This window comes from Hemiscyllium ocellatum, chromosome 1, assembly GCF_020745735.1.
Source record: "Hemiscyllium ocellatum isolate sHemOce1 chromosome 1, sHemOce1.pat.X.cur, whole genome shotgun sequence".
In the NCBI taxonomy this organism is placed as follows: Eukaryota; Metazoa; Chordata; class Chondrichthyes; order Orectolobiformes; family Hemiscylliidae; genus Hemiscyllium; species Hemiscyllium ocellatum.
This window is the reverse complement of record NC_083401.1, coordinates 38245202-38272592: the sequence shown is the minus strand read 5'-3', so window position 1 is coordinate 38272592 and position 27391 is coordinate 38245202. Positions and strand designations below refer to the sequence as shown.

General features: G+C 40.0%; 1 protein-coding gene across 2 annotated transcripts in view; it reads left to right on the top strand.

The window, feature by feature from the left end:
- pias2 (protein inhibitor of activated STAT, 2) overlaps positions 1 to 25333 on the top strand; it is a 75177-nt gene extending 49844 nt beyond the window's left edge. For both annotated transcript variants that reach the window (XM_060846892.1, XM_060846975.1), the window contains exons 8-14: positions 891 to 964; positions 1640 to 1800; positions 8927 to 9066; positions 11245 to 11425; positions 14878 to 15011; positions 17885 to 17922; positions 21640 to 25333. In XM_060846892.1, the coding sequence (XP_060702875.1) occupies positions 891 to 964; positions 1640 to 1800; positions 8927 to 9066; positions 11245 to 11425; positions 14878 to 15011; positions 17885 to 17922; positions 21640 to 21840 (929 nt within the window). In that variant the 3' untranslated portion in view covers positions 21841 to 25333. The remainder of the gene's footprint in view (positions 1 to 890; positions 965 to 1639; positions 1801 to 8926; positions 9067 to 11244; positions 11426 to 14877; positions 15012 to 17884; positions 17923 to 21639) is intronic.
- Positions 25334 to 27391: the final 2058 nt, after the last annotated feature.

The following is a 27391-nucleotide window of genomic DNA, read 5'->3' as shown; positions in this document are numbered from 1 at the left end:
GATATACTCAGGTGTGGGTGGGGAGGGGTGGGAGTGGGGCGCTCACTGTTAACTCTAGCTTGGTATTATATCTAAATCCTATTAAGGAGCGCCCGGGTCAAGGGTGGGACACTGTTTGGGAGAGGATATGGTGGACCTTTGGAAAGGAAGTAAGGCCCCCTGAGAACAAGGGGGAGGATCTCCACTTAATAGTTTCCTTTTTATCATACTGTTATGAGTGTATTAAAGAACACTGTCTCTTATTTGAAAGATGTAAGCGACTCAATTGTACACTCTAGATAATTGTAGATTAGATTAGTAGTTAATTGAATTTCATTTTTCTTTTTTTCTTCAGTATCATTCCTTTGTCAAATTTTGATTATATATTTAAGATCTAATTTTATATTAATGTTTGTACTTGAAAGTTCTGTTTATTTTGGTAAATTTGTCAAAATGTTAAATTTCTAATAAAAATATCTATATTAAAAAAAAAGCATGGGACTTGAAAATCACAAGGATGGCCTGTAATTAAGTGTGTATTTACAGATGTGACATACATCGAGCTGTCCATCAGACCTTTAGTTGAACCCTTTTTAAATAACTCTCTTTAAAATTACAAAGATTGGCATTTATTACATTAGCTATTTAATGGTAATCTTCTGGCTAGTGTGATCAAGTAAGGAAAGTTGTTTGAGATTGTATACAGTGAAAAAAAACTGCAGTGGTACTTTTACCAAGACAATCAGCCAAAGAAACTTGAATTTATCCTAATAATCAATTAGAAAACCATTTTGATGAACTTTTCCTTCAATTGCATTACTCAAAATTAGCAACCCAAATTCAATTGTTTGTAAACTGCCAGTAACTCTGCTACAATTGTGACCATTTCTCAACTTGTGTCTTTTCAATAGTTAAAGAAAAGCTGACTGCAGATCCTGATAGTGAGATTGCAACTACAAGCCTAAGAGTTTCGTTGATGTGTCCCGTAAGTCTCTTAAATGTGTCATTTGATCAGGGTTTAGTTGGGAAATGGGGGGGTCATTAAGCAATGCTTTTCTTCTTTGTTCCTCAGGCAAGCGCACATTGGACTCCATGCTCTGTATTCTTGCTTTTATTGTGCGAGTTATGTGAAGCTTTGAAATAGTCAGTTTTTTTTAAAAGCAAAGTTCTGTGGAATATGATCATTCAGATGCTATGATCTGGGCAAATATTTGTGGCAGGGATTCTTTTGACTTTGTAAGTTAGCATAAGTTCTCCTTGCAGAGATTTACCTCCCAAGTCTTTTGCAAAAGAATGTTTTGCTATTTGGAATTATAAATGTTTTTCATAAGAGAAATTGAAAAATGTTATAATTTTACAGTATGTTTTCAAAAGGTTATTTTTGTCGTTTCCAATTTTCCTGCATGTTAGATAATGGCAAAACAGGCTTAAGTTCAAAATTAAATTTTATACAATTTTCTTTCATATTTCTTTTCCCCAATATTTCACATTGCTCAATTTCATGATAAGTGTACTAACTAGTTTTATTATCACGATTAAAGTTGACATATTCATTTAATTTCACTAGCGCAGACATTTCAGGTATGGTTCAGTATTGATATTCCAGGAACCCTTTTAAGAGTATTAGTAAGTTAACCTCGATTTATTTTTAATTTTATAGTTGGGGAAGATGCGGCTGATAGTCCCTTGCCGTGCAGTAACCTGTACACACCTACAATGCTTCGATGCTGCCCTCTATCTTCAGATGAATGAAAAGAAGCCCACGTGGATTTGTCCAGTGTGTGATAAAAAGGCATCCTATGATAGTTTAATAATAGATGGGTATGTCCAGACCATTAACATCAAAATTGATTCAGTACAACCTTTTTTAAAACAAAATTGTCTCTTGAATTTTCCACAAGATTCAGGAGTAGAGAAATGAATTTTCAATAGGTTGCAGAAATTATATAATGCTTTGGAGTTAGTAAAGAAATGTTGTATATACTAGTGTAAAAGTCAATCTAATGAAACTTGATTCCATGATTTTTAGCTTAAAGTAGGTTTTCATATACCTCCTAGGAACAGGAGAAGGACATTTGACCCTTTGGGTCTGCTCCACAGTTGTGGATTGTGGGCTATTTAGCTGTTCTTTTACATCCAGTTTCCTCATTTCCCCTTCCCCCACCTCACCCGAGTTCCAAATTTCCAGATCAGCACTATCCCCATGACTTGTCCTACCTGCCTATCTTCCTTTCCACCTATCCACTTGACCCTCCTCTCTGACCTGTCACCAATCCCCACCCCCATTCACTGTACTTTCTATGCTACTTTCTCCCCACCCCAACCCTCTCTCCACCCTGCTTCTAGTCCTGATGAAGGGATTTTCCTGCTCTTCGGATGCTGCCTGAACTGTTGTGCTTTTCCAGCACCACTCTAATCTAGAATCTGGTTTCCAGCATCTGCGGTCCTTATTTTACCCTGTTGTAGGTAGATATTAAACAGATGAAAAAAGTCAATCCGTCATCTGTTTCTTCAAGAAGCAAGGCTTGAAAATAGTGCAAAGGCATAAATGGAACAATAATTGTTATATCTAATTTGGCATTTTATTTTTGTTTAATTCATTCATGGGGTGTGGGCATCACTGATGAGGCCATTGTTTATTGTCACAGAAGCAGTTAAGAGTCAACCACATTACCATGGATCCAGAATCATATGTTGGATAGAACCAGAAAAAGCTGGCAGAGTTACTGCTATTAATAGATTTACTAAAGGACACGTGAACCAGCTGGGTTTTGATAACAATTAGTAGTTGTTATATTGTTGCCATTAGGCTAGATTTCTATTGCAGAATTTTAATGAATTGAAGTTTGACCATTTACCATGGTCGGATTCAAACCCATGTCTCTAAAACTTTAACCATTGGTTTTGGTTTACTGGTCCAGCAACCTTACTGCTACACCACTGACTCCCCTAAATATTTTGTGCAAAGAACAAAGAAAATTTACAGCCTAGGAACAGTCCCTTCGGCTCTCCAAACCTGAGCCGATCCAAATGTACTGTTTAAACCTTTCGGTCAGTTCCTAAGCATCTGTATCCATCTGCTCCCCACTTACTGATGCATCTGTCCAGGCACATCTTAAATGAATCTACCCTGCCTGCCTCTACCACCTCTGCTGTCAACGCGTTCCAAACGCCCACCACCCTCTGTGTGAAGTACTTGCTACACGTATCCCCCTTAAACTTTCCACCTCTCACCTTGAAAGCATGACCTCTCGTTATTGAATCCTTCGTCCTGGGAAAAAGCTTGCCTCTATCCACCCTGTCTATACCCTTCATGATTTTGTAAACCTCAATCAGGTCTCCCCTCAATCTCTTTTGTTCTAATGAAAATAAACCTAACCTACTCAATCTTTCTTCATAGCTAGCACCTTCCATGTAGGCAACATCCTCGTAATCCTTCTCTGCATCCTCTCCAAAGCATTCATATCCTTTTGCTAATGTGGCAACCAACTGTACACAGTATTCCAAATGTGGCCGAACCAACGTCCTGTACAATTTTAACATGACCTGCCAGCTCTTATACTCAACACCCATCCAATGAAAGCAAGCATACTATATGCCTCCCTGACCACTCTGTCCACCTGTGCAGCAACCTTCAGGGTACAATGGACCTGCACTCCCAGATCCCTCTGCCCATCAACTTTTCCCAAGGCTCTTCCGTTCATTGTATAATTTGCTCTAGAATGAGTCATGCCTTAATGCATCACCTCACATTTGTCTAGATTGAAATCCATCTGCCATTTTTCCGCCCAACTCTCCAGTCTATCTATATCCTCCTGTATTCTTTAACAGTCTCTTATGCTTTTTGCTACTCCACCAATCTTCGTGTCATCTGCAAACTTGCTGATCATACCAACAGTGCCCTCTTCCAGATCATTTATGTATATTAAAAACAACAGTGGTCCCAACACTGACCCCTGTGGAACACCTCTGGTCACCTTTCTCCATTTCGAGAAACTCCCTTCAAATACTACTATCTGTCTCCTGTTGCTCAACCAGTTCTTCTTCTACCTAGCTAGCACACCATGTGACTTCACTTTCTCCATTAGTCTACCATATTATTTGTAGAAACATAGAATCAAATTTTTGAGTTTTGTTTAGTCAAAAGTTAAAATTAGGAGTAGACTATTCAACTCCTTCAGCCTTACAGCCCCATTCAGTCACAGTTGATATGTTTCTCAACCCCCACTCTCCTGCTTTCTTGGGCCGGGTGCTGGCAGGTGGGACTAGATTGGGTTGGGATATCTGGTCGGCATGGACGGGTTGGACCGAAGGGTCTGTTTCCATGCTGTACATCTCTATGACTCTAACTGTTGATCTCCTTGCTAATCCAGGGCCCATCTATATTTGTCTTAAATGCGCTCTACAGCCGTCTGTGGCAATGTGTACCACAGATTCACACTCCTTGTCTCCGTTCTAAAGGGTCATCCCTTCATTCTCACTCTTTGCCTTTGGTTCCTAGTCTCTCCTACCAGTATTCTTCTAAACTCTGTCGAGTTACAGACCCACAGTCCTCAACTGCTCCTCACATAACGAGTCTTTTCTTCCCTGTGATCATTCTTGTAAGCCTCCCCTCAGAACGCTAGCATATCCATTCTAGATACATGGCCAAAATCCGCTTATAATATTACAATGCTGTCTGACCAAAGCTTTATCCATCCTCAAGGCAACATCTTTGATCTTGTATTCTAGCCCTCTTGAAATGAATGCTAATATTCCATTTGCCTTCCTAGCTGCCAACTTAACTTGACTTTTACCATGCAATTCCAAGTACTCTGTAATCTTATTCTTAATGGACTGTCAAATCTTCCCAACAACCAAAACAGGCTAACTGGTCTATAATTTCCTGTCTTCTGCCTCCATCTTAAGCAAGTGTGTTGCATTAGCCATTTTCCAGTCCTCTGGGACTGTCCCTGACTCCAATGATTCCTGAAAGATGTTTCTCTAATTTCTTTAGCTATCTCACTTCAGTATGTTGGGATACAGTTCATCCAATCTGGGTGGTTTATCCACCTTCAGACCTTTCAGTTCCCCTAGCACTTTCTCCTCCATGATCGCCACGACACTATATTCTGCACCCTGACTTCCTTTGAAGTTCTGGTATGTTGTTGGTGTCTTTCACCATGAAAACTGATGCAAAGTACCTGTTTAGTTCTTCCACTATTTCTTTATTCCCAGCCTCATTTTCCAGTGGTTCAATGTCCTCTTGCCTATCTCTTAGGTTTTATATATCTAGCTAGCTTACCCTCATATTTCATTTCTTTAGTTATCCTGTGCTGGTTTTTAAAGGCTTCTCATTCTATGGCTACTGCTAATTTTCACTACATTGACAGCATAAAAGCAAAAGCATACACTGACTTCCCTTGTCAGCCATGGCTCCTTTGCTCCCCACTTAGTATGTTTCTTCTTCCTTGGGACGAATTTCTGCTGTGCCTCACGAAAAGCTCCTCCCATTGTTGCTCCACCATCTTCCCTGCTCGGCTCCTTTTCCAATCAGCTCTGGCCTTCTGCTCATTCATGTCTTTGTAGTTACTTTTATTATACTGTTACATCTGTTTCCAGCTTCTCCCTCTCAAAGTGCAGGGTGAATTCTATCATATTATGGTCACTGTCCCTTAGGAGTTTGTTCAGTTTAAACTCCCTAATCGAGTCTGCCCCATTACACATCACCAAATCCAGAAGTGCCTCTTCCCTAGTGGGCTGTATCGCAAGTTGCTCCCAAAAAAGCATCTTTCAAACATTCCACAAATTCCTTTTTCTTGAGGTCTGCTACCACCCTGAATTTCCAAGTCTGTCTGCGTATTGAAGTCCCCCATGATTATTGTAATGGTGCCTTTCTTACATGCCTTTTCTGTCTCCTGATTTATTTTCTTGCCCACATCATGACTACTGGATGTAGGCTTGCTCACTGAGCTGCAAGGTTCATGTTCAGACGTTTTGACACCATACTAGGTAACATGTTCAGTGAGCTTCTAGACGAAGCATTGCTGATGATTCCTGCTTTCTATTTATATGTTTGGATTTCTTTGGGTTGGTGATGCCATTTCCTGTTCCCTTTTTTTCGGGGGTGGTAAATCGGGTCCAAGTCAGTGTGTTTGTTGATGGAGTTCTGGTTGGAATGCCACGTTTCTAGATGCATGGCATTTTTTTCTTTTTCTTTATACTGTTGGTGCCTCTGTGGACCATAGCAACTGGATCTTGCCTCCCCGATCCAAATTCATCTGCAGCCTAAATGAGATATCCTGATCCTGGGCACCAAGCATGCAACGCAGTTTTTGGGACACTGGATCCTGACCACAGTGGACAGTGTCTATTCCTTGTGACCACGCTATGCCCGATTACAGCCGCATTTCACTTTTTTCCCCCACCCGAATGATTCCTTGTAATATGATGCTATAGTCAATTTGCTTATCTTCCCTACAGTTCCCACTCTCATCCACACAGGGAGCAAGAATCTCAAAACTGTTCGATGAACTCAAGGGCTGAGACTCCTTCACTCCTTCAGTACTACCTCCTGGATCTCCCTATAAGGTGGCCAGCTAAAATCCTCACATAGAGGAATGTTGTGACTCACACTTCACCACCTATTTTTATTACTATTCTAACATCTTCCTTTCGAGCAAGGCCAATCCCAGCTACCTCTAACAGCTTGTCTCCACTCTGTCCTGGTTCATCTGTCCTTTTCCTAATGACCAGCACAAAATGGCAATACACTGTTCTAAAATTGAATCTATCCACGTCGTATAACAACTCATTTAAATTAGCGTGTCTCCAGCATGAGTCTAAATCTTTTCCAATATTAAATACCTGTATTCCATTTTACTTCTGTGTAACTTGATTTCCTGGATACACGCAGTTGTCCTTCATCTGTCGGTCCCTCTGTATGCCCTTCTCACATTCTCTGTTAGCAGAGTTTTCAGCCAGATCGATTGTACTCCTTGAGCACTTGTCTCAAGTCATTAGCTACTTCTCCTCCCTTTTTAAGGCAAAAAGCAATCCTCATTGCCATTTGGTATTAATCACTAACATAGCTCTCTTAAATCACCTGCTTCATTCTCTTTCCTATGCACAGTGTCTTGGGGCATTTTATTGTGCTATAAATGCTTCCTGAATCCAATTGTTGGTGATTAATTTGCTGTTGTCTATGATTTTGAGTATTATCGGGATAATTCTTTGATCTTAAAATGCTCATCTCAGTCCAATTCCAAATCCATCTGTCGCCTTGCCCTTTTTTAATTTTTGTAATATCATGGAGCCATTAACCCTTTTGAAGTACTTGCATTGTTCTTATCCTAGTGTCTTGAACTTCATCTGTGTAATTTTAGTCTCTTCACCATCATTAGGTGTGCCATCTGTTGCAAAGCCCAAAACTGTGAAACTCCTCTCTCAAATTATCTCACTACCTCCTTTTCCTCTTTTAAGATATTCTTCAAAACGTATTTTTTTCTCGAATTTTGATCATTTGTCTAGGACATCATCTTTCTCTGTAGCTCACTATCAATTTTTGTTTTATAATACTCCTGTGAAGTGTCTTAGGAGCATATAAATAAGCGCAGCAGGTCAGGCAGCATCCAAGGAACAGGAGATTCCTTGGATGCTGCCTGACCTGCGCTTTTCCAGCAACACATTTTCAGCTCTGATCTCCAGCATCTGCAGACCTCACTTTCCCCTCGAAGCATATAAATAAGGTACAGGAGGAGATCATTTGGCCCCTTGATTCTGCTCTATTATTCAATAAGATCATGGCAATCTGATTGTAACTTCAAATCCACATTCCTGCCTACGCCAGTAATCTTGCATTCTCTACTTCACCACCTTTTATGCAAAGAAAATTCTAATGATTCATGATTTTAGATCAGAGTGGTGCTGGCAAAGCTCAGCAGGTCAGGCAGCATCCGAGGAGCAGGAAAATCAACATTTCAGGCAAAAGCCCTTCATCAGGAATAGAGGCAGGGTGACTTCAGGGCCCTCCCTGCCAATCTTCTTCCCACCTATCCGCTCTCGGAAGAAGATTGGCAGGTCGGACCCTGGAGGCACCCTGCCTCTATTCCTAATGAAGGGCTTTTGCCTGAAACGTCAATTTTCCTGCTCCTCGGATGCTGTCTGACCTGTGCTTTGCCAGCACCACTATGATCTAAACTCTGGGTTCCAGCATATGTTGTCCTCCGTATTTGCCTAATGATTCATGATCCTCATTTTTTTTGCCTCTTCTGTTTTAAATGGACAAGCCCTTATTTTTAAACAGTGACTATTTCTAGATTCATCCATAAGAGGAAACATCCAGTCATAGAGCCATTAAATCTCTACTGTGTGAAAATAGATCATTCAGCCCATCAACTCTACACTTACTCTCCAAAGAGCATCTCATTCAGACCCAACCCCACCAGCATCCCAGTAACCCTGCATTTACCATGGCTAATTCACCTAGCCTGCTCATCCCTGAACACAACGAGGCACTTTACTGTGGCCAATCTATCTAACCTGCACATATTTTGACTATAGGAGAAATTGGAACACCCAGAGGAAACCCATGCAGAAACCGGGAGAATGTGCAAACTCCAGTCCACGTGCATTCAAGACCCCTCAAAATTTTGTATCTTTCAAGTAGTTGGGATGTATTATATTTAAAATCTGTACACAATTGCAGGTTGTCAGGTGTTTTTGCACCTTCTGTATTTTAGATTTGTGCCACAGACAGGTCCGTAACAAGATGGATATTGGTAATGCCAAGAATTCACTATCGGGGAATAGTGGCAGTATGCTCATTTTTATAACCCTTTTCTTTTTCCTCTGTAGAATAAGAGGTCCCCTGTCTGCATGTGGAAAGTGAAATATTTAAGCTTTGGTTGATGGTATTTTAGATTTCAACTCTATTAATATTGTAGTAACTCTTCGTTTTCTCTTCCAGTCTGTTTATGGAAATCCTGAATTCTTGCACAGATGTAGATGAGATTAAATTCCAAGAAGATGGCTCCTGGTGTCCGATGAGGCCCAAAAAGGAATCTTTAAAACTACCCAACTCACAATGTACAAAAGTTGAACTTTCATGTGAGTTCTGAGATGTGTGGATACTTTCTCTGGAGAGTGATTTCAATGTTAAGTGTTTATTATTGCTTTCTTAATGTTTGTAATTTGATATATTATAAGTTTGGGGGTTAAATTAGCCAGAAAAATAGAGCACACACACTTTTTTTTAATGCTCATTTTTCTCCTTTTTCATAACTGACTATATAGCCTTGAGCCAATCTATATAATTAGCAGACAGTGGTTATTTGGTCATTATGTTTTTTATTCTTTATCGTGCTGAGATTCATTGAAGTGTAATGGTGAGAATCTGGCATGCCAGCAACAGAGATGCACAGGTTTTCTTGTTAAAGAAATATAGTCAAATTGGATGCTAAAACATTGGTTCATTCAGCATATTACATCAAAACAATCTACTACAGTCTGTGATCTATAGTGTGTTCCTTCAAATTAGCATGTAATCTGCCTCAAACCTTCAACATTTATTTAATTATTGGCATTTCTGTAGTGGTTTCACTAATTAAAGAGGCTCTAGTTACTTTGACGAGGTATGTGGAAAAGAGGTACTGATCCAAAGAAGATGTACTTAGAAGAGTGACTATAAAAGTTTTTAAAAAGGATGAGGTTTAAAAGAGATGGGAATGGGAGAAAATTTTGAGTGGAACCGGCAACTGAAGGCAGCGCCATTACTGAGGCAGCAAAAGGAGGAACTGTGTACAGAAATAGTCGAGTCAGAGGAACAGATATCGTAAAGTCAGAGACGTTTGTGGAGATTGAGCAAAGTGTGACAGTGAAGGAGTTTAAAAAAAGAGCTTGTTTTTATATTTTGAGGACTTTGTTAGATTAGCAAGTCAAATGTTTGGAAGATGCAGGATTTATTTTTGAGATTGGTGTGTAAACATTAGAGGCTTGAGCAATCGGGTGCCTGTGGAGAGTACAGAATGAAAGACTGACAAGGAAAATATAGGAATGATTTAGTCTATATTGGAAAGCTCAAAGTTATTGTCTTTGACCTCTGTCTCAGCTCCATGCCCTCGCCACCATTTCCTAAGACAGTAAATTTAGAAGGATGTGTAGGCCATTTGGCTTATTGAGCCTACTCTGCCATTCAGTGATCCAATGGCTGATATTGTAATCCTGAACTCCACTTTGCGGCCTTATCCATGTCATCTTCCATTCCCTTCCTGATTAAAAGATCTGTCCATCTCTGCTTCAAATGTACTTAATGACCCAATCTCAAGAGCCCTTTGTGGTAAAGAATCTACAGATTCACTACTTTGAGAGAAGAAATTCCTCCTCTGTATTAAATAGGTGGCCCTCTACTCTGAGATTATGTCATGGTGCCCTAGACTGTCCCACAATGGGAAACAACCTCTCTATGCCTCTACCCTGTAAAGCCCCCTATGAATTGCATGTTTTAATAGGTCTTCTGTCATTCTCCTCAACTCCAGCGAGTACCAGCCCAAGCTACTCAACCTCTTGTAAGAAAATCCCTCTGTACCTAGAATCAAACTTTCCTTCCCCCTTTCCTGGAGCTTTGTCTCTGGTTGCATGGGACTATTTTGAACTTCAGGGATCTATTTGAGGTTTCAATTCTAAATTATCTCATAGATGTCACCTTCATCCATCTCCATAGCATCACCCTCCACCCAAGCCTTTGTCGCCTCCAGACTCTGCTGTTATAATTTTTGTTTTCTGGAAGAAGCTGATCAACTATTGCTCCTTATTCTTCTGTTCTTATCCAGGCTGGTATTCTGCAATTGAAAAAAAAGTTGCTCGGAGTGTACAGTCTAATGATATTTGCAAATCAGGATTGTCCAGATGTGTTAAACAATTTGCCTGCTCTCGTAATCAGCGAATGATATTTAATGTGGGAGAATAAACTTAAGATGGAAAGAATAGGACGCATTTTTTTAAAAACTACTTATCTTGGCTATCAGCATCACAGCAAGCCTTTGATCATTTTAAAACTGAGACCTGTTCAGTTATAAAAACAAAAATGAATATATTCGTTATCTGTAGGAATAAGAGATTTTGATATTTTTCTAATAAAAGATATACATCTGAAATGTCAGACTGATTATTTTTCACAGTTGACAATTGACATGCTACGTATTTCTATTTTCAAATTTTATTTTAGAATTCCAGCCTTTATCTCCTTCCCTTGTTTTCCTATTTCAACACATTGTTTTCTAATTCCAGCAACTCCAAACGTAACTAACAAGACTGCTTCTGCAGTGTCAACCAGTGAAGCAAATATCAATAAGAAGGTTGAGGTTATAGACCTCACCATTGAAAGTTCGTCTTCTGATGAGGAGACAGAACCTCCACTAAAGAAGAGGTGCTTATATCCAGCAGATACAGAGGACACTGCCAGTAAAGGGTTAGTAAGATGTATATTGCATTGTTATTCTTAACAAATGATTTTTGCAGGCAAGAGTTGTTTTTATTTCTTCTGGATCTTTGTTCCTGTAGCTGTTGTTGCTGTGGGGAGAAAGTGAGGCCTGCAGATGCTGGAGTATCAGAGCTGAAAATGTGTTGCTGGAAAAGCACAGCAGGCCAGGCAGCATCTAAGGAACAGGAAATTCGACGTTTCGGGCATAAGCTGTGCTTTTCCAGCAACACATTTTCAGCGCTGTTGTTGCTGTATGATGATTCTGCAGATGCGGCCAACCATCTTTTCCTTGTTCACTTGATGCATTTTTCACATGAGAATAGAAAATAATTTTCTGGTGAAAATGCAGCATTGTAACTGACCACCTGTTGTCATCAGGTGCTAGTGTATATGAGAGGTGGAGTGAAACCCCTCCCATTGGATAGCTGCAAAACTATTTTGAATTCAGTTATCTCAGTTTTTAATTAAAACAGTACTATTCAACTCTGAGGAGCCAATTACAAGTGAGTGAAAGAGAGGAATTCTGTTATTAAGAAATGCAACTTCAAGTGCACACATGAGCACAAGTATGAAAGTTTAAAAGGAGTGACTGTCCATGATATGGAGTTTAAAAAATTCTTTGGTGCTAGATTTAACATGAAATCATGGTTAACTGGTGACGTATATTCTCAACATTAGTAAAATTTGAAAATATCTTGAGTCCTCAACAAATTGTCCAAATTGTTTAATCAAAATATTTTTGAGACCGATGAGTGAAAGAGAACAAACCTTCCAGTTTTTGAAAGAAATTCCATTTTTTCTGTCTTTGCCTACCCAAACGATATCGCCTGTAAGATAGTTCCTGTGTTCTCCTCTGTTTCACTTGTAACTCCCCAGGCTGGATGATATCTCGCCAACTTTCATCCCAAAAGATGTAACTCAAATGGGAGGTACAGATTTGAGTGACTGGTTTGGTCAATTTGATTTCAGTTCATACTTGGTTTAGCTTATAATAGTTTAATGAACTGGCTCAACCAGTAGTCAAGTGTTAAAAATCGCACAGCACCACAGGTGCAGCAGGTTTATTTGGAAGCACTAGTTGCTGCTCCAGGTGGTTGTGGAGTATAAGAACATAAGACACAGAATTTATAGCAAAAGATTAGAGTATCATATAGTGATATATTGAACAAATCTGGATTACATAGCACATAGAACATTACGTGCAGTACAGGCCCATCGGCCCTTGATGTTGTGCCACCCTGTCATACTAATCTGAAGCCCATCCCACCTACACTATTCCATGTACGTCCATATGCCTGTCCAATGACGACTTAAATGTACTTAAACTTGGCGAATCTACTACCATTGCAGGCAAAGCATTCCATACCCTTACTACTCTGAGTAAAGAAACTACCTCTGACATCTGTCTTATACCTATCTCCCCTCACTTTAAAGTTGTGTTCCCTCGCATTTGCCGCTCCCATATGTGGAAAAAGGCTCTCCCTGTTCACCCTATCTAACCCTCTGATTGTTCAGTCTTTCATCTTTTAGAATGGGTTGCAGATTTTGGTTTATTAATATGTAAGTCCCAGAACTACTATTAAGTCATCTTCTCAAGATAACTTAAGGTTTTATAACAAAAGGGGACATCTCAGCTTAGGCAATGCATTAAAAGTGTGAGGTCCGAGTCTGTCTGTATCCCGTTCATCAGTCAGAATGATTCTATTTCCAAAGTGGAATTTACAAAATATTGTGTGTTGACTGGTCCAGCAGTTCCCATGAGGATGGTCTTAACCAGGATCTTGGGTTCATGTCACACTACAGGTGACCCTTCTACACTTTATCCTCTCTTTCATACGCACACACAAGCATGCAGACCATCTCTCATATGCTCTCTCTCATTCTCTGTCTCTGTCTGTCTCTCAACCTCTGTCTATTGCGCTCTCTGTTGCTCGTGCTCTGTCTCGCTTATGCATGCATACACCTAGAAATAGAACAAATCTGACTCAAGATTGGGATACAGACTGGCTCTGACTTCACACCTTTAATGCATTGTCTGAGCTGAGATGTCACCTTTTGTTATAAAACCTTAAGTTATCTCAAAGGTGATGTAAAAGAAGTTCTGGGGTTTACATATTAATAAACCAAAATCTGCAACCCATCCTAAAAGATGAAAGACTGAACAATCCATGTTTGTTCAACATATCACAGTATGACACTATAATCTTTGTTGTGGTTCTGTTCGCCGAGCTGGGAATTTGTGTTGCAGACGTTTCGTCCCGTCTAGGTGACATCCTCAGTGCTTGGGAGCCTCCTGTGAAGCGCTTCTGTGATGTTTCCTCTGGCATTTATAGTGGCTTGTCTCTGCCACTTTCGGTTGTCAGTTCCAGCTGTCCACTGCAGTGGCCGTTATATTGGGTACAAGTCGATGTGCTTATTGATTGAATCTGTGGATGAGTGTCATGCCACTAGGAATTCCCTGGCTGTTCTCTGTTTGGCTTGTCCTATAATAGTAGTGTTGTCCCAGTCAAACTCATGTTGCTTGTCATCCACGTGTGTGGCTACTAAGGATAGCTGGTCGTGTCGTTTTGTGGCTAGTTTTGTGACAAGCAACATGAGTTTGACTGGGACAACACTACTATTATAGGACAAGCCAAACAGAGAACAGCCAGGGAATTCCTAGAGGCATGGCACTCATCCACAGATTTTATCAACAAACACATCCACCTGGACCCAATATACCGGCCACTGCAGCGGACAGCAGGAACTGACAACCGGAAGCGGCAAGTACAAATCGTATAAATGCTAGAGGAAACATCACAGAAGCGCTTCACAGGAGGCTCCCAAGCACTGAGGATGTCACCTAGACAGGGGATGAAACGTCTGCAACACAAATTCCCAGCTTGGCGAACAGAACCACAACAACGAGCACCTGAGCTACAAATCTTCTCACAAACTTTGAACTATAATCTTTTGCTATAAATTCTGTCTTATGATCTTATACTCCACAACCACCTGATGAAGGACAAGCGCTCCAAAAGCTAGTGCTTCCAAATAAACCTGTTGGACTATAACTTGGTGTTGTGATTTTTAACTTTGTCCACCCTAGTCCAATACCGGCTCCTCCACATCATAATAGTCGAATGATCACTGTGACTGTCGTAAGTCAGTGTTTTTTTTCTCTTTTTAAAATAAGAAAACATTTTAGTCCATTTCATATTGAAGTCAGAAATTGGCCATTTATTTTACCACTATGGTGTTAGCAGGTGCCAAAGATGGAGACTGAGTCTAGAAATCCTAAGGTTCAAATCTAAAAATTTCTGTACGTCTTGAGTACACAACAAATGATGCATTTCCTCACGGAATTTGTAACAACAATGGCTGTGTTAACAATGGCTTATTTTAAACACTCTTCATGTTAATGGAAAAAGCTTACTACTTTTCATTTCTCTGAATTACAGGGTCCTTGCCTATCAGCCACCTGCAGTTCGATTGCCAAATGTCACGACTGTTGATACAAGTTTTCTGCCTCAGTTGGCAGACTATCCAGCCACATTCCATCACTCAACAATGGCCCTTCCACCTGAGATTCAAAGTAAGGACAGGTTATGATATGGCATATACCTCCTTTTACGCATTAAGAAAGGCAATTTGTCAATGTCCCAGTTAGCCCAGTGCAATGATTCTTGGAGAATAGTACGACAGGTGTCTGTGGCCTGGGAGGTCATCAAAAAATCACAAGTATAGGTGCAAACTTAAACTTGTTTTCTTTATAGGTGGTGTGCAGCGCAGCTGTCCACAGTCCTCGAGCCTGTGCTCACTCAGCATCCTTAAAGATTATTTCCAACTATCTCTTCTCGTCATTTCCCTTGTTAGCTTTAGTTTTAATGCTGCCTAAATATAAATGGAGAAAGTTAGGAGCTTGCCCATTTCTGAGGATACTTTAATTGCAAAACCTGCTGAGCTGTAATAATTGTCAATGCCACTGAATGGATCCTTTGCTTAATTAAGGGTCATACTTTTCTCCTTGTGAATTATTCTAATTAGCTTAGATTAGATTGAAAACAGGCCCTTCGGTCCAACAAGTCCGCACTGACCCTCCGAAGAGTAACCCACCCAGACCCATTTCCCTTTGACTAACACACCTAACACTATGGACAATCTAGCATGGCCAATCCACCTGACCTGCACATCTTTGGACTGTGCGAGGAAACCGAAGTACCCGGAGGAAACTCACGCAGACATGGGAAGAATATGCAGACTCCACACAGACAGTCACCCAATGCTGGAATTGAATCTGGGACCTTGATGCAGCAGTGTTAACCACTGAGCCACCATGCACCCCCTCATCCTCATTGCTTCCCTGTATCTGTTAATGTTTCTTTCTCCCACGCAATTGTAGTTCTTGTAAAACCCCTCACTCGTTAATAGCTAATACAAACTGAGCATTGAATTGTCTCCTGTTTAACACGAGGACCATTTATTCTGTGTGCTTGATGAGAAATAGGAGTGATAACCCGATCTCTCATGTTGTACTGGGATTTGTGGAATCCTCAGAATGACGTTGGGATGGGTGTAATCTTTGAACTATGGCGCAAGGAACTATTTGCACTCCTCACCCAATAAGAGCTTGAGGAATATGCAAAACAATATATTCAATGACCCATTGAACCTTCTCCACCACACTGATTTGAAATTCCCTATTTTATTTCAACCATCCCTGTTCAAAATGGAACCATATCATCTGTCCTCCAATCCTCTTGCACATCCCTGTGACCTGAGAGGGATTAAAACTATTGGTCCAAGCCCCTGTAATTTTCTTCCTGGTCTCCCAGAGCAGTGAATTCCTCTGCATCTACTGAACATGTCTTTTCTAGATGGTTGGAGTAACAGGTTTTGAAGCTGCTGTTGAAGGAACCTCAGTGGTTTACTACCACAGTGCTGTTTGTAGTACATGCTGGCATTGTGCATCAGTGCTAGAGGAAGGAAGGTGGTGGATGGGATAACAATCAAATGAACTACTTTGTCCAGGATAGTCTTGAGCTTTTTGAATGTTATTGGAGCTGCAAATAAGCAAGTGGAGAATATTTCATCACACTTCTGACATGTCTTGTAGATTATGGAGAGGCTTTAGGGAGACTGAGATGCATTCCTTCAAATTTGCTAACCTGTGTCTTGCTATTTTACCCACCACATCCATATGGATGTTCAATTCCTGATCAGTGGTAAACCAATGCACCTACCCAGGTTGTTGATACGAGAGATTGGTAAATGTAGTGCCATTGTTCATGAAGGAAAAATGGTTAGATGCTCTTGTTGGAGATGCTCATTGCCTGGCACTTGTGTTGTGTGAATGTTATTGGCTACTTATTAGCCTAAGCCTGGATGGATTCCAGTCTTGCTGCATATGAGCACAGACTTGTTCAGTGTGTGAGAAGTCATGAGTAGTGCTGAACAGTGTGCAATTATCGGAGAAAATCTGCATTTCTGACCTTTATGATGGAGGTAAGGTAATTGAAGCAGCAGAAGGTAGTTGCACCAAGGACAGTGCCTGAGAACTCCTGCAGTGAGGGTTAAGATGCTTGACCTCCAAGAGCCGTACCCATTTTTTAAATTCTGTGCAATCAATGGAGAGACTTCCTCTGATTTTCATTGACTTGAGTTTTGTTAGAGCTCCTCCTTACCATAGTTGGTCAAATATTGTGTTGATGTCATGGACAGTTTCTTCACCTCTGGAGTTTAGCGCTCTTCTCCATGTTTGAACCTGTTCTGTAATGTGGTCAGGAGACATGATTCAGGCAGAATGCAAACTTGGCATCGTTGAGCAGGTTAGACCTTTGCATGTGCCACTTAGTAGCACAGTTGATGACCCATTCCTTCGCTTTACTGATGAATGGGAGTAGACTGATAGTGATAATTGGTCAGGTTGGAATTTTGCTTTTTTTGTGTGAACCTGGGAAATTTTCCTCTTTTTCACATCTGTCCATCATAGTGATGCAGGGTGATTAAGGTGGTCATACTAACAGATTAACATAAAATTAAATTGTATATTTTCCAAAACTGTATGTTAGCTATGATGGCATCTTTGGCCTCTTAGGATCAATTTGTGACAATGTTTCCTGTCTTGTGTGAATAAACTTGAATGTTTCCTATTATCCATGTGTGCAGACTTTAATATACATCACACTTTCCGCAATGATCACCTAATTGTCATGTTGATTAGCAGTAACCAATATTAATTAAACTTCACTCAGGTCCCTCCTACTGTCCAACAATTTGCCTCACTTCCTTTGGAAAATAAGCAACACACCATGTGTCTCAATAGGTGCTTCTCTCTTAAATGGAAGACATACCCAAATGACGCTTGCACTTAAACTACATTTGAAGGTTGAGCAAACTGATTTGATTCTAAATTTCAAATCATTTTACAGTATCTCATCTGATTTGTAAATGCAATTTCTTTTTCAGATTTGGACTTTTTCTCATTGTTTCAGAGTGATCCTCAGGTATGTATGCATGTGATTTTCTTAACACGAGATGGCAAGAGAACAGAACTGTCACGTTCAGAGCAGATACTATTGCACATCTTTTGTGAGATTGATTCTAACAGTACCCCGATACTGCTGTCCTCTACTCTAACTCTTCCTCCCCCACACATTATTCATTATCAAGTTCTTGGCAGATTCAATGACTGCTTCTGAGACCCCTGTAGTATGAGTCTCAGCATCTGCATGTAGACTTGACTGGGAATTGCTCATTGAGCAGACTGATGCTTAAGGAACAAAGGGAGCCAGTGGCAGGAGATGAAAATTCATAATACTCATCATACCAGTCAATACAGATTTAGCATCTCCAAATTGTCTCTTGGCCTTTTGCCCAGCACTCAAGAAATCTAGATCAACTTTTTCTCAGGCATTGTACCTGCACTCTGCAGGTTGCTCCCTGAGCCACATGCAATTCATAATAGAAATAGGAGGATAAGATCGATGAATACATGACTGGAATGTTGGTACAGGAGGGAGGGCTTTAGATTCTTGGGACACTGGGACTGGTTGTGCTGAAAATGGAAGCTCGACAGGCATTTTGCACCTGGGCAGAGCTGGGACTGTGGGGGGAGCGTGATGGAGGTAGCTTTGCTTTTGGTGATCGGGAGAATTTACGCTAACTCAGCAAAATGTGGAGATCAGGAGATAATAGGCTGGAATACCAACTTGTACAGAATACTGGGAGAAAAGCATAACATTAAAATGGAGAATAATAAGTTGTGAGGTCAGAGCAAAGGAGAAATTAAGGCTGCTGTGTATGTGGAGGAACAAGTCATGACTGAAATATTAAACAAATGTCTTTGTCTTGCATATGAATCTTTTTACCAAGGAGGAAGATTCTAAACAGCCCTTGGAAATTTAGTTGCTAGAAGAGTTTAGAATTTGAGTGAATAGGCTGTTTTGTATTTAAAGTTGACAAGACACCTGGACCAGTTAAGATCCATCCAAGAATATGGAGGATGTTGGAATTAAAATTGCAGAGGCACAGGCAATAATTTTTTTCATCTTCCTTAGTTTCAGGGGTGGTACCAGAGAGCTGCAAACATAATTCTGTTTTTCAGAAAAATTTACAAAGATAAGCGAGGCAACTATTTTAGACAATAGGTGCAGGAGTAGGCCATTCTGCCCTTCGAGCCTGCACCGCCATTCAATATGATCATTAGGTCTGAAGGCTGATAAGTCCCTGTGGCCTGATGGTCTGCAGGGTACTGAAGGAGGTGACTTTAGAAATCCTGGATGCATTGGTGATCTTTTTCCAACGTTCTATAGATTCATGATCAGTTCCTGCGGATTGGAGGGTGGCTAATGTTGTCCCACTTTTGAAGAAAGGAGGGAGAGAGAAAACAGAATTATAGACCAGTTAGTCTGACCTCAGTGGTGGGAAAATTGCGGAAGTCAATTATAAAGGACGAAAATATGACATTTGGATAGCAGTAACAGGATAGGTCAGAGTCAGCACGGATTTATGAAGGGGAAATCATGCTTGACTAATCTTCTGGAATTTTTTGAGGATGTAACTCTGAAGATGGACAAGGGAGATCCAGTGAATGTAGTATACCTGGACTTTCAGAAAGCCTTTGATAAAGTCCCACATAGGAGGTTAGTGAGCAAAATTAAGGCACATGGTATTAGGGGCAAAATCCTGACATGGATTGAAAATTGGTTGGCTGACAGGAAACAGAAGTAATAAACGGCTCCCTTTCGGAATGGCAGGTAGTGACCAGTGCTGGGGCCGCAGGGATCAGTGCTGGGACCGCAGCTTTTTACAATGTACATTAATGATGTAGATGAAGGTACTAAAAATGATAGCAAATTTGCTGATGAGACAAAGCTGGGTGGCAGGGTGAAATGTGAAGAGGATGTTAGGAGAATACAGGGTAACCTGGACAGGATAGGTGAGTGGACAGATGTATGGCAGATGCAGTTTAAAGTGGATAAATGTGTGGTTATCCACTTTGGTGGCAAGAACAGGAAGGCCGATTACTACCTAAATGGAGTCAAGTTCGGTAAAGGGGCAGTACAACGAGACCTAGGTGTTCTTATACATCAGTCAATGAAAGCAAGCAAGCAGGTACAGCAGGTAGTGAAGAAGGCTAATAGCATGCTGGCCTTCATAACAAGAAGAATTGAGCATAGAAGCAAAGAGGTCCTTCTGCAGCTGTACAGGGCCCTGGTGAGACCGCACCTGGAATATTGTGTCCAGTTTTGGTCTCAATTTGAGGAAAGACATTCTGGCTATTGAGGGAGTGCAGCGTTGGTTCACGAGGTCAATTCCCGGAATGGCAGGACTATCTTACACTGAAAGATTGGAGCGACTGGACTTGTATACTCTTGAGTTTAGAAGGCTGGGAGAGGAACTGATTGAGATGTATAAGATTATTAAAGGATTGGACACTCTGGAGGCAGGAAGCATGTTTCCGCTGATGGGTGAGTCCCGAATTAGAGGATACAGTTTAAAAATAAGGGGTAGGCCACTTAGAACAGAGTTGAGGAGAAACCTCTTCACCCAGAGAGTGATGGGTGTATGGAATGCTCTGCCCAGAAGGCTGTGGAGGCCAAGTCTCTGGATACTTTCAAGAAAGAGTTGGATAAAGCTCTTAAGGATAGTGGAATCAAGGGTTATGGGGATAAGGCAGGAACAGGATACTGACTGAGGATGATCAGCCATGATCATATTGAATGGTGGTTCTGGCTCAAAGGGCAGAATGGCCTACTCTGCACCTATTGTCTAATTAAAATAGCTTATTTGCTCTAACAATTGCAATACTGTTCCAGACTGTAATCAAGACCGACTTCCCTCCTATTAATTTTAAATACAAAATTATGCAGGTGCATCTTCACACAGAAACAATAGTGTTCAAGATCATCTTCATGTTATGTATAATTTTGTGCTTTCTCTTAACTGTATAGTGGATCACAAGTTAGCATGATTAGTAGTTTAGCAAGGCCGAGATGGGGAGCAGCTTGGTGGCTCAGTCGTTAGCACTGCTGACTCACAATGCCAGGGTCCAGAGTTAGATTCCAGCCTTGAATGACTCTGGGAAATTTCCTTGTTCTGTCTGTGTCTTTCACCGTGTCCTCCCGTTTCCTTCAACAGTCCAAAGATGTGCAGGTTTGGTGGATTGGTCATGCTAAATTACCCTGTCGTGTCCAGGGGTGTGCAGGCTAGATGGATTAGCCATGGGAAGAGCAGTGCTATAGGGATAGGCTGAGTGTAGATACTGGGTGGGATGTTTTTAGGACGGTCATTGCAGACTCAATGGGCCAAATGGCCTCTTTCCACATTTTCGGAATTCTATGATGTTTTGGTAAATTGATTGGGAATTAAATAACCTTTTAAAATTAAAGCTTGGCGGGTTTTTAAAACAAAAACAGTTCCATAAAGAAAACAAAGAACTCTAGTTTTCATGTCAGTAATTTCTATAGATATTGATGTGTGCTAAACAGTCTAGCAAGTACTCTACCAGAAGGGAGGATCTACTGCATTGTCTGCTCTAGCATTCTCCTTGCTACTTCCTTGCAAATGTGTCGAGGTCTGTGAGCATTTTACTTGAATAACTTCGACTGTGGGATGGTTCAGAGGGAAAAGTTTTTTTCCCCCTTCTAACAAACTGTCAGGTCATACTGGATCATAGAGCATTCATTTACTTATTGTTCCCTCTATTTCCTCAACTACAGTACTGTCAATCTATATTTCTGGACAATCTCTCCACTGCTGTTGGATCACCGACTATAACACCCACCACTGTGGGTGGAAGCATCATCTCATCAACCCAGCATCATGAGGGCAGCGGAAGCAGCAACAGTCGAGCAGAAACTGGGGTGATAGCAGGAGCCGGAGGAGGCAGCAGCATACCAGACATCATCTCTTTAGATTGATAAATTTTGCATAGACTTGATTTTGTATTCAGGAGCTGGATGGGGTGGTTGAAGGGAAGAAGAATGAAATAGCAGTCACGCTGCAGCCAAGAACTCAATTTCAACACTTTGTGCATTCTCCACAATGCTACCACTTTTTTGTTTTCAAAGTATCAAAAACTTTGTTGACTGGCAGCATTCAGAGTGCTGGTGCAGCACTTCCTTGGAATGAGAACAAAAATGGATGACCGAAATGGAGTCTGAAATCCTTAGCTTGAATGAGCTTGAAGTCTGATGGAAGCAGAAGACAAAATTGTAATATTTTGTTGCGATTAATGTAGTGTAGTTCCATTTACAGCCACTGTTGAAGTTCACAGCAATTTTTTATTCTTCTATTGACTGAATTTTCAAGGTGCCCCTTCCAACCCAAAATATATGCATCGTCTCTGTAACAGTTCAAATAATTGGTGCTTTATTGTGAAGTATACTATACCCTTGGTTACTGTGAGGAATTCCTTTGTTTCACAGTTGCTGAGGTGTTAAATACTGTAATTCTGACTCAAATGCAATAACTGAGCCAGATGTTGAGATCTTTAGTATAACATATTGTAGTAGCCAGTTCTGAGATGTAATTCTTTATCAATGATTGAATTACCTATAAGCATGTACAGTGTTTCTAGGATGGAGAAAATACACTTTTTTAAATGGTTTGCATTCCTTTTGTAATTTTAATGCAATTTTCTTGGGAAAAGCAGGGAGTAAGCAAACAATCTGTACTTCTGGCAAACACTGCATGGTCTTGATTAAAATTAGGAAGAATCTGATTTCAGTACCTGTTGATCTCGTCGATTTTGAGACAATATCAGTATGAAGTAATGTCTCAGTGATTCAGAAGAGAAAATCCAGATACTGCTGTTTAGAAGTGGGGAGAAAAGAAACTGTAGGCAAGATTTATTTAGATATGCACTGTCCAATTTAATATCTTGCTGGCAGTCACTGTCTGGTCTCCTACACACAAATGGAAATGCAGATGAGGTAAATGGACCACCAATTGTGGACAACCTCCCATTCCTCTACTCTTATGGATTAAGATAGGAGAAAATTAGAAGTAGTAAAATTTAATCATTAAATCGTATACACTTGGATTACTTCCTCTTGCCGTATGTCACTGCCCTTCATTTGAGCCTGAAACGTTGATGAATCTGATCTGAAAGGGAGATTTGTATTTCGTGTTATGGGGGCCAGATTGGAGCAGAACCTGAAGTTACACAATATTTGTACAAATCCTAATAGAGTTGTTTAGTTACAGCCAAGCCCTGGAGTTTGATTTGGATTTGGATTCCAATTCTGCGTTTCAGAAAAGTAACAATTCTGACCTGGAAGTGCTTAGTACTTGAAAGCCAGGGCATGCTGAATAGTTGGTTATCTTTAGTTTCTAGGTCACTTAATAATCTAGTGTGGATAAATGCACCATGTGCTGTAGTAAACAATGTAGTCCAGAAGGTTCAAGGTACAATTTCTAGTCAATCCTGAGCTTGTTGATCACAGCCAGGCTATTTATTGTGATATTTTGATTGGTCTCATCTCTAAGCTAAATGGGAGTACTCATTTAATGTCCATTAAATGAATCCTCCAAAATCTGCCCTGGTGAATTAGCCTTGGATAACATCAGAGCAGCAGTGTTTGCTCTGCAGTTTTCTGTGACAGAAGATGGTGCCTTTGAAATCGCATCCCAGTAATAGTGCCTTCAGGAGAGAATGATGGAGTTAGCAAAAAAGGCTTTTATTAATTTGGTTGAACGTAATAAATTTATTTTTGAAATTATGCAATTCTTAAAAAGATCATCTTGGCTGCATTGACTGGGTCAAAATAGGTCAAACCTATTTTTCATCTACTTAAAGTAGGGCAAAGCATTTATCTAAAGATGTTTTCTGAATTTTTTTTAGAGAAAGCTCTGATTCCTTTTAAAAGAAAGTTAATATTTTGAAGCAATTGATGTTGTCTCTTTTGTTCTGTCATGGGATTTGAAATAAAGTTCTTGTGCCACTATTTTCTTCTATGCTAAAGAAGCTTGTAGTGTTATGTAAATTCGGGACCTAAAAACTAAAACATGTTCTCTGAAGCCTAAAATCTGCCTCTGTTCTTTGAGATGATGTTTTTTTTCTTTGGGGGTGTGTGTGTGTGTGTGGTGCTCCAGTTTTCTTAAAAAAAAGTGTTACTGGGACGTGGGTATCACTTTCTAGGCCAACATTTATTGCCCGTCACTAATTGCCCTGGACAAGATGTGCTAAACATTGAGTTGTACCTTTGTTTCCCTGTGGCTTAAATTATAAAATTTAGTGTTAACTTATATTTGCTTTAATGCATAAATCTTTCTTTGAAATTGATGCAAGAAATGTCAGCACATGACCTTGCAAATGTAGGAATGTAAATCAGCCACTGGTAGGCCTGCTGTGCAATGACTGAAATAATTCTTGGAAGCCATAACTGATTGGAATATGCCGTACTGCCACAGTGTATTTAGAACACCCTGTTGATTGGTTACAAAGTGCCTGTACTTGCATCACGATTCCATTTATTATTATATTTTGATGCAACATCAAATCATTAGGTTGTAAACAGTTGGAAGATGTTGAATAATGCAGTTTCTGAATTTTCTGGCCTGTTTGGTATAGCTTCCAATTAATATAGCTGGTTGTGAGGGTTAAGGGCAAACCTAATCAAACTATCTGATAAATTCTCAGAAATATGAACATTTTACCCACATGACCACTTGTGAAAAAAAACTTCATTACAGTACTGAGATTGCATCTATTCCATAATGTTGTGTTATAGCAGTTTTGTGTCACATATGCATTACATCAACTCAATTTTGTAATCCTAAAAAAGCTTTAAATCACAATGTAATTAATATGCAAATAAAAACATGCTACTAAAGCTATTTACAAGTTTACTGCATAGCACCTGAGGGCTCTTGATTGATTGCTTTACTAATTTGAGTCCTTGTTACTTAATTTCAAAACATTTACGAGAGGTTACATTTTTAGCATTTTCTGTTTAAAATGTCTGTAACTTTTTTTTGAGAGAGAGCTGTGCCTCAGAAGTTCAAGAATCTTGAGTCCATACAGGTTCCCAGATCCATTAGCTATTGGCGGAAAACATTCCATCTCATGGATCCGCTTCCAGTATGCAGCTATTCTTTAACTCCAGAATCCATCATTAGCAACGTACAATCCCGTTTAAAAGCACATAAGTCTCCAGGAAATCAGATTTCTGGAAAAAGAACATTGTTGTACTGAAAAATACAGAACAATCCAAACAACACTTCAGGGCAAAATTAGTTCATCTTAAAATTACAGTGAACAAGGAAAATAAGAGCAGCGAGGAAGCAGGTCTTTGCATTTTTGTGCTACATCTCGGAACAGTTGAAGGAAGTGGTTTAAAATTTGTTGATATGAACAATGATTGTAAGTTTTGTTTTAGAGAAGTTCTGAATAAAAGTTCTGAAATTAAATATTCTGTTGCCTTAAGTATTTTTGAAGCACTATTCCAGGTTTTCATAAAGTATTTGTGTAATAATTGCATTATTGCAAGAACATTGCTAAGAACCTGCCCTAACTTCCAATGAACACGACTGAGAAATTCTAGAAAAGAAATGGTGTCACCTTTTGCGATCTCAACTTTTCCTGTAGTTTCCTCCCTCCAAGTCTAGATCATAGGAATTCTATTTCATTATTAAGAGGTAATCGAGATGACCAGGTTGACAAGGTTCTGCATGGTAGACTAATCAGTAAAGTTAGATCACATGGAATTCAGGGAGAGTTTGCCAATTGGATACAAAAGTGGCTTAACGGTAGGAGACAGTGATGGAGGTCTTCTTTTCAGCTGGGAGGTCTATGACCAGCAGCGTTCCACAGAAATCAGTACTAGGTTCATGATTTTGTCATTTATATAAATTTTAATGAGTATAGAAAGAATGGTTACTAAGTTTGCAGATACCAAAATTGGTGGTATAGTGGATGGTGAAGAAGGTTATCTTACAAGGAGATTTTGATGAATTGGGTCAATGGGCTGAATAGTGGCAGATGGAGTTTAACTTGGATAAATCCATGTAATCCATTTTGGTAAAACAAACAAGGACAAGACTTATACAATTAAAAGAAGGGTCTTGGATACTGTTGGAAAAGACACTTAGGGGTTCAGGGATATGAATCTTTGAGGTTTGCATCACACAGAATGGTTAAGGTGTTTAGCATTGCTCAAACTTTTAGAGTATAGGAATTAGGATATTGGTGAGGCTTGTTCTGGAGTAATATGTCCAGTTCTGATTGCCCTATTATAGGAAGGATGTTATTAAGCTGGATAAGGTTCAGACAAAATCAAAATAGTAGCAGAGTAGAGGGTTAAGAATTTTAAAACGTTGAAAATAAATCCAATATGATGAGCAGAAACTTAAGCAGGGAACTACACCCAGTTAGCTTAACATTTGTCTTTGAGAAAATGTTGGAATACATTGATTTTTTTTTCCCCCTCATCAGGTAGTCCACTGATTTTCTGAAGAGTCATGGAGTTGTATACTATTGGAAAGACTAACTTGTTTAGGCTGCCCTGAAAGCCTACATTAATCTAGTCCCATTTAACAGCATTTGGTCTATGTCATTCTAAATCTTTCCTATTCACATGCCCATCCAGATGCCTTTTTAATTTTACCAGCCTCCAACACTACCTCTGACAGCTCATTCTATACACACATCCTGTGTATGAAAAGGTTGCCCTTAGGTCCCTTTTAAGTCTTTCACCTTAAACCTATGTTTTCTAGTTTTGGACATCCCTATCAATGCCCCTCATGATTTTATAAATCTCTTAAGGAAAATACCCCAGCTTCATCCTACAACTCAAACCCTCCTACCCTCACAATATCCTTAGGAAAGTTCCAGAAGTTTATCTTAAATCCAGTCACAAGATATAGGTGTAGTTGGCTTGGCCTGAAAGATGGTGAGCTGTTGACTTGAATTCTACAGTCATTTGGGTGCATATACACCCGGAGTGCTGCTACAGAGTGCCAAAGTTTTGAGCCAGTGATAGTGAAGGAACTTTATGTCCAAGTTAGAATGGTATTAAAACTTTGAGGTGAAGTTGTACATATGAGACACAGGAGAACTCTTCAATAATGTAAACTTTAATTTCTAAAAATTCTTTAAAGATGATATTGCTAGCACAAACGTTTGACTTGGCACAAGCAGTGTTGAGGAAGACTGCTGTCTCGCACTAGTCAAGCAACAACCTGACACAATCATATGCATAACCATCACTAAACCTAATAAATCATCCCACTGGCAGCACAGAGTCAACTGAAGTTATCCTGGACCTCATGCCATCCAACTAAACAGGGGTAAAGAAACTACCTGATTACCACTTCCCCTTAACCATACCCAGCTGATTAATTAATACTCCATGTTGATTATTCCTCAAGAATTTCCCTTCCTAACACCATTATAGGTGGCTGACCACCCCATGAACTCAAGGCGGCAGCTCACAGTCATCTCCACTAGGACAATTAGAATAGACAATA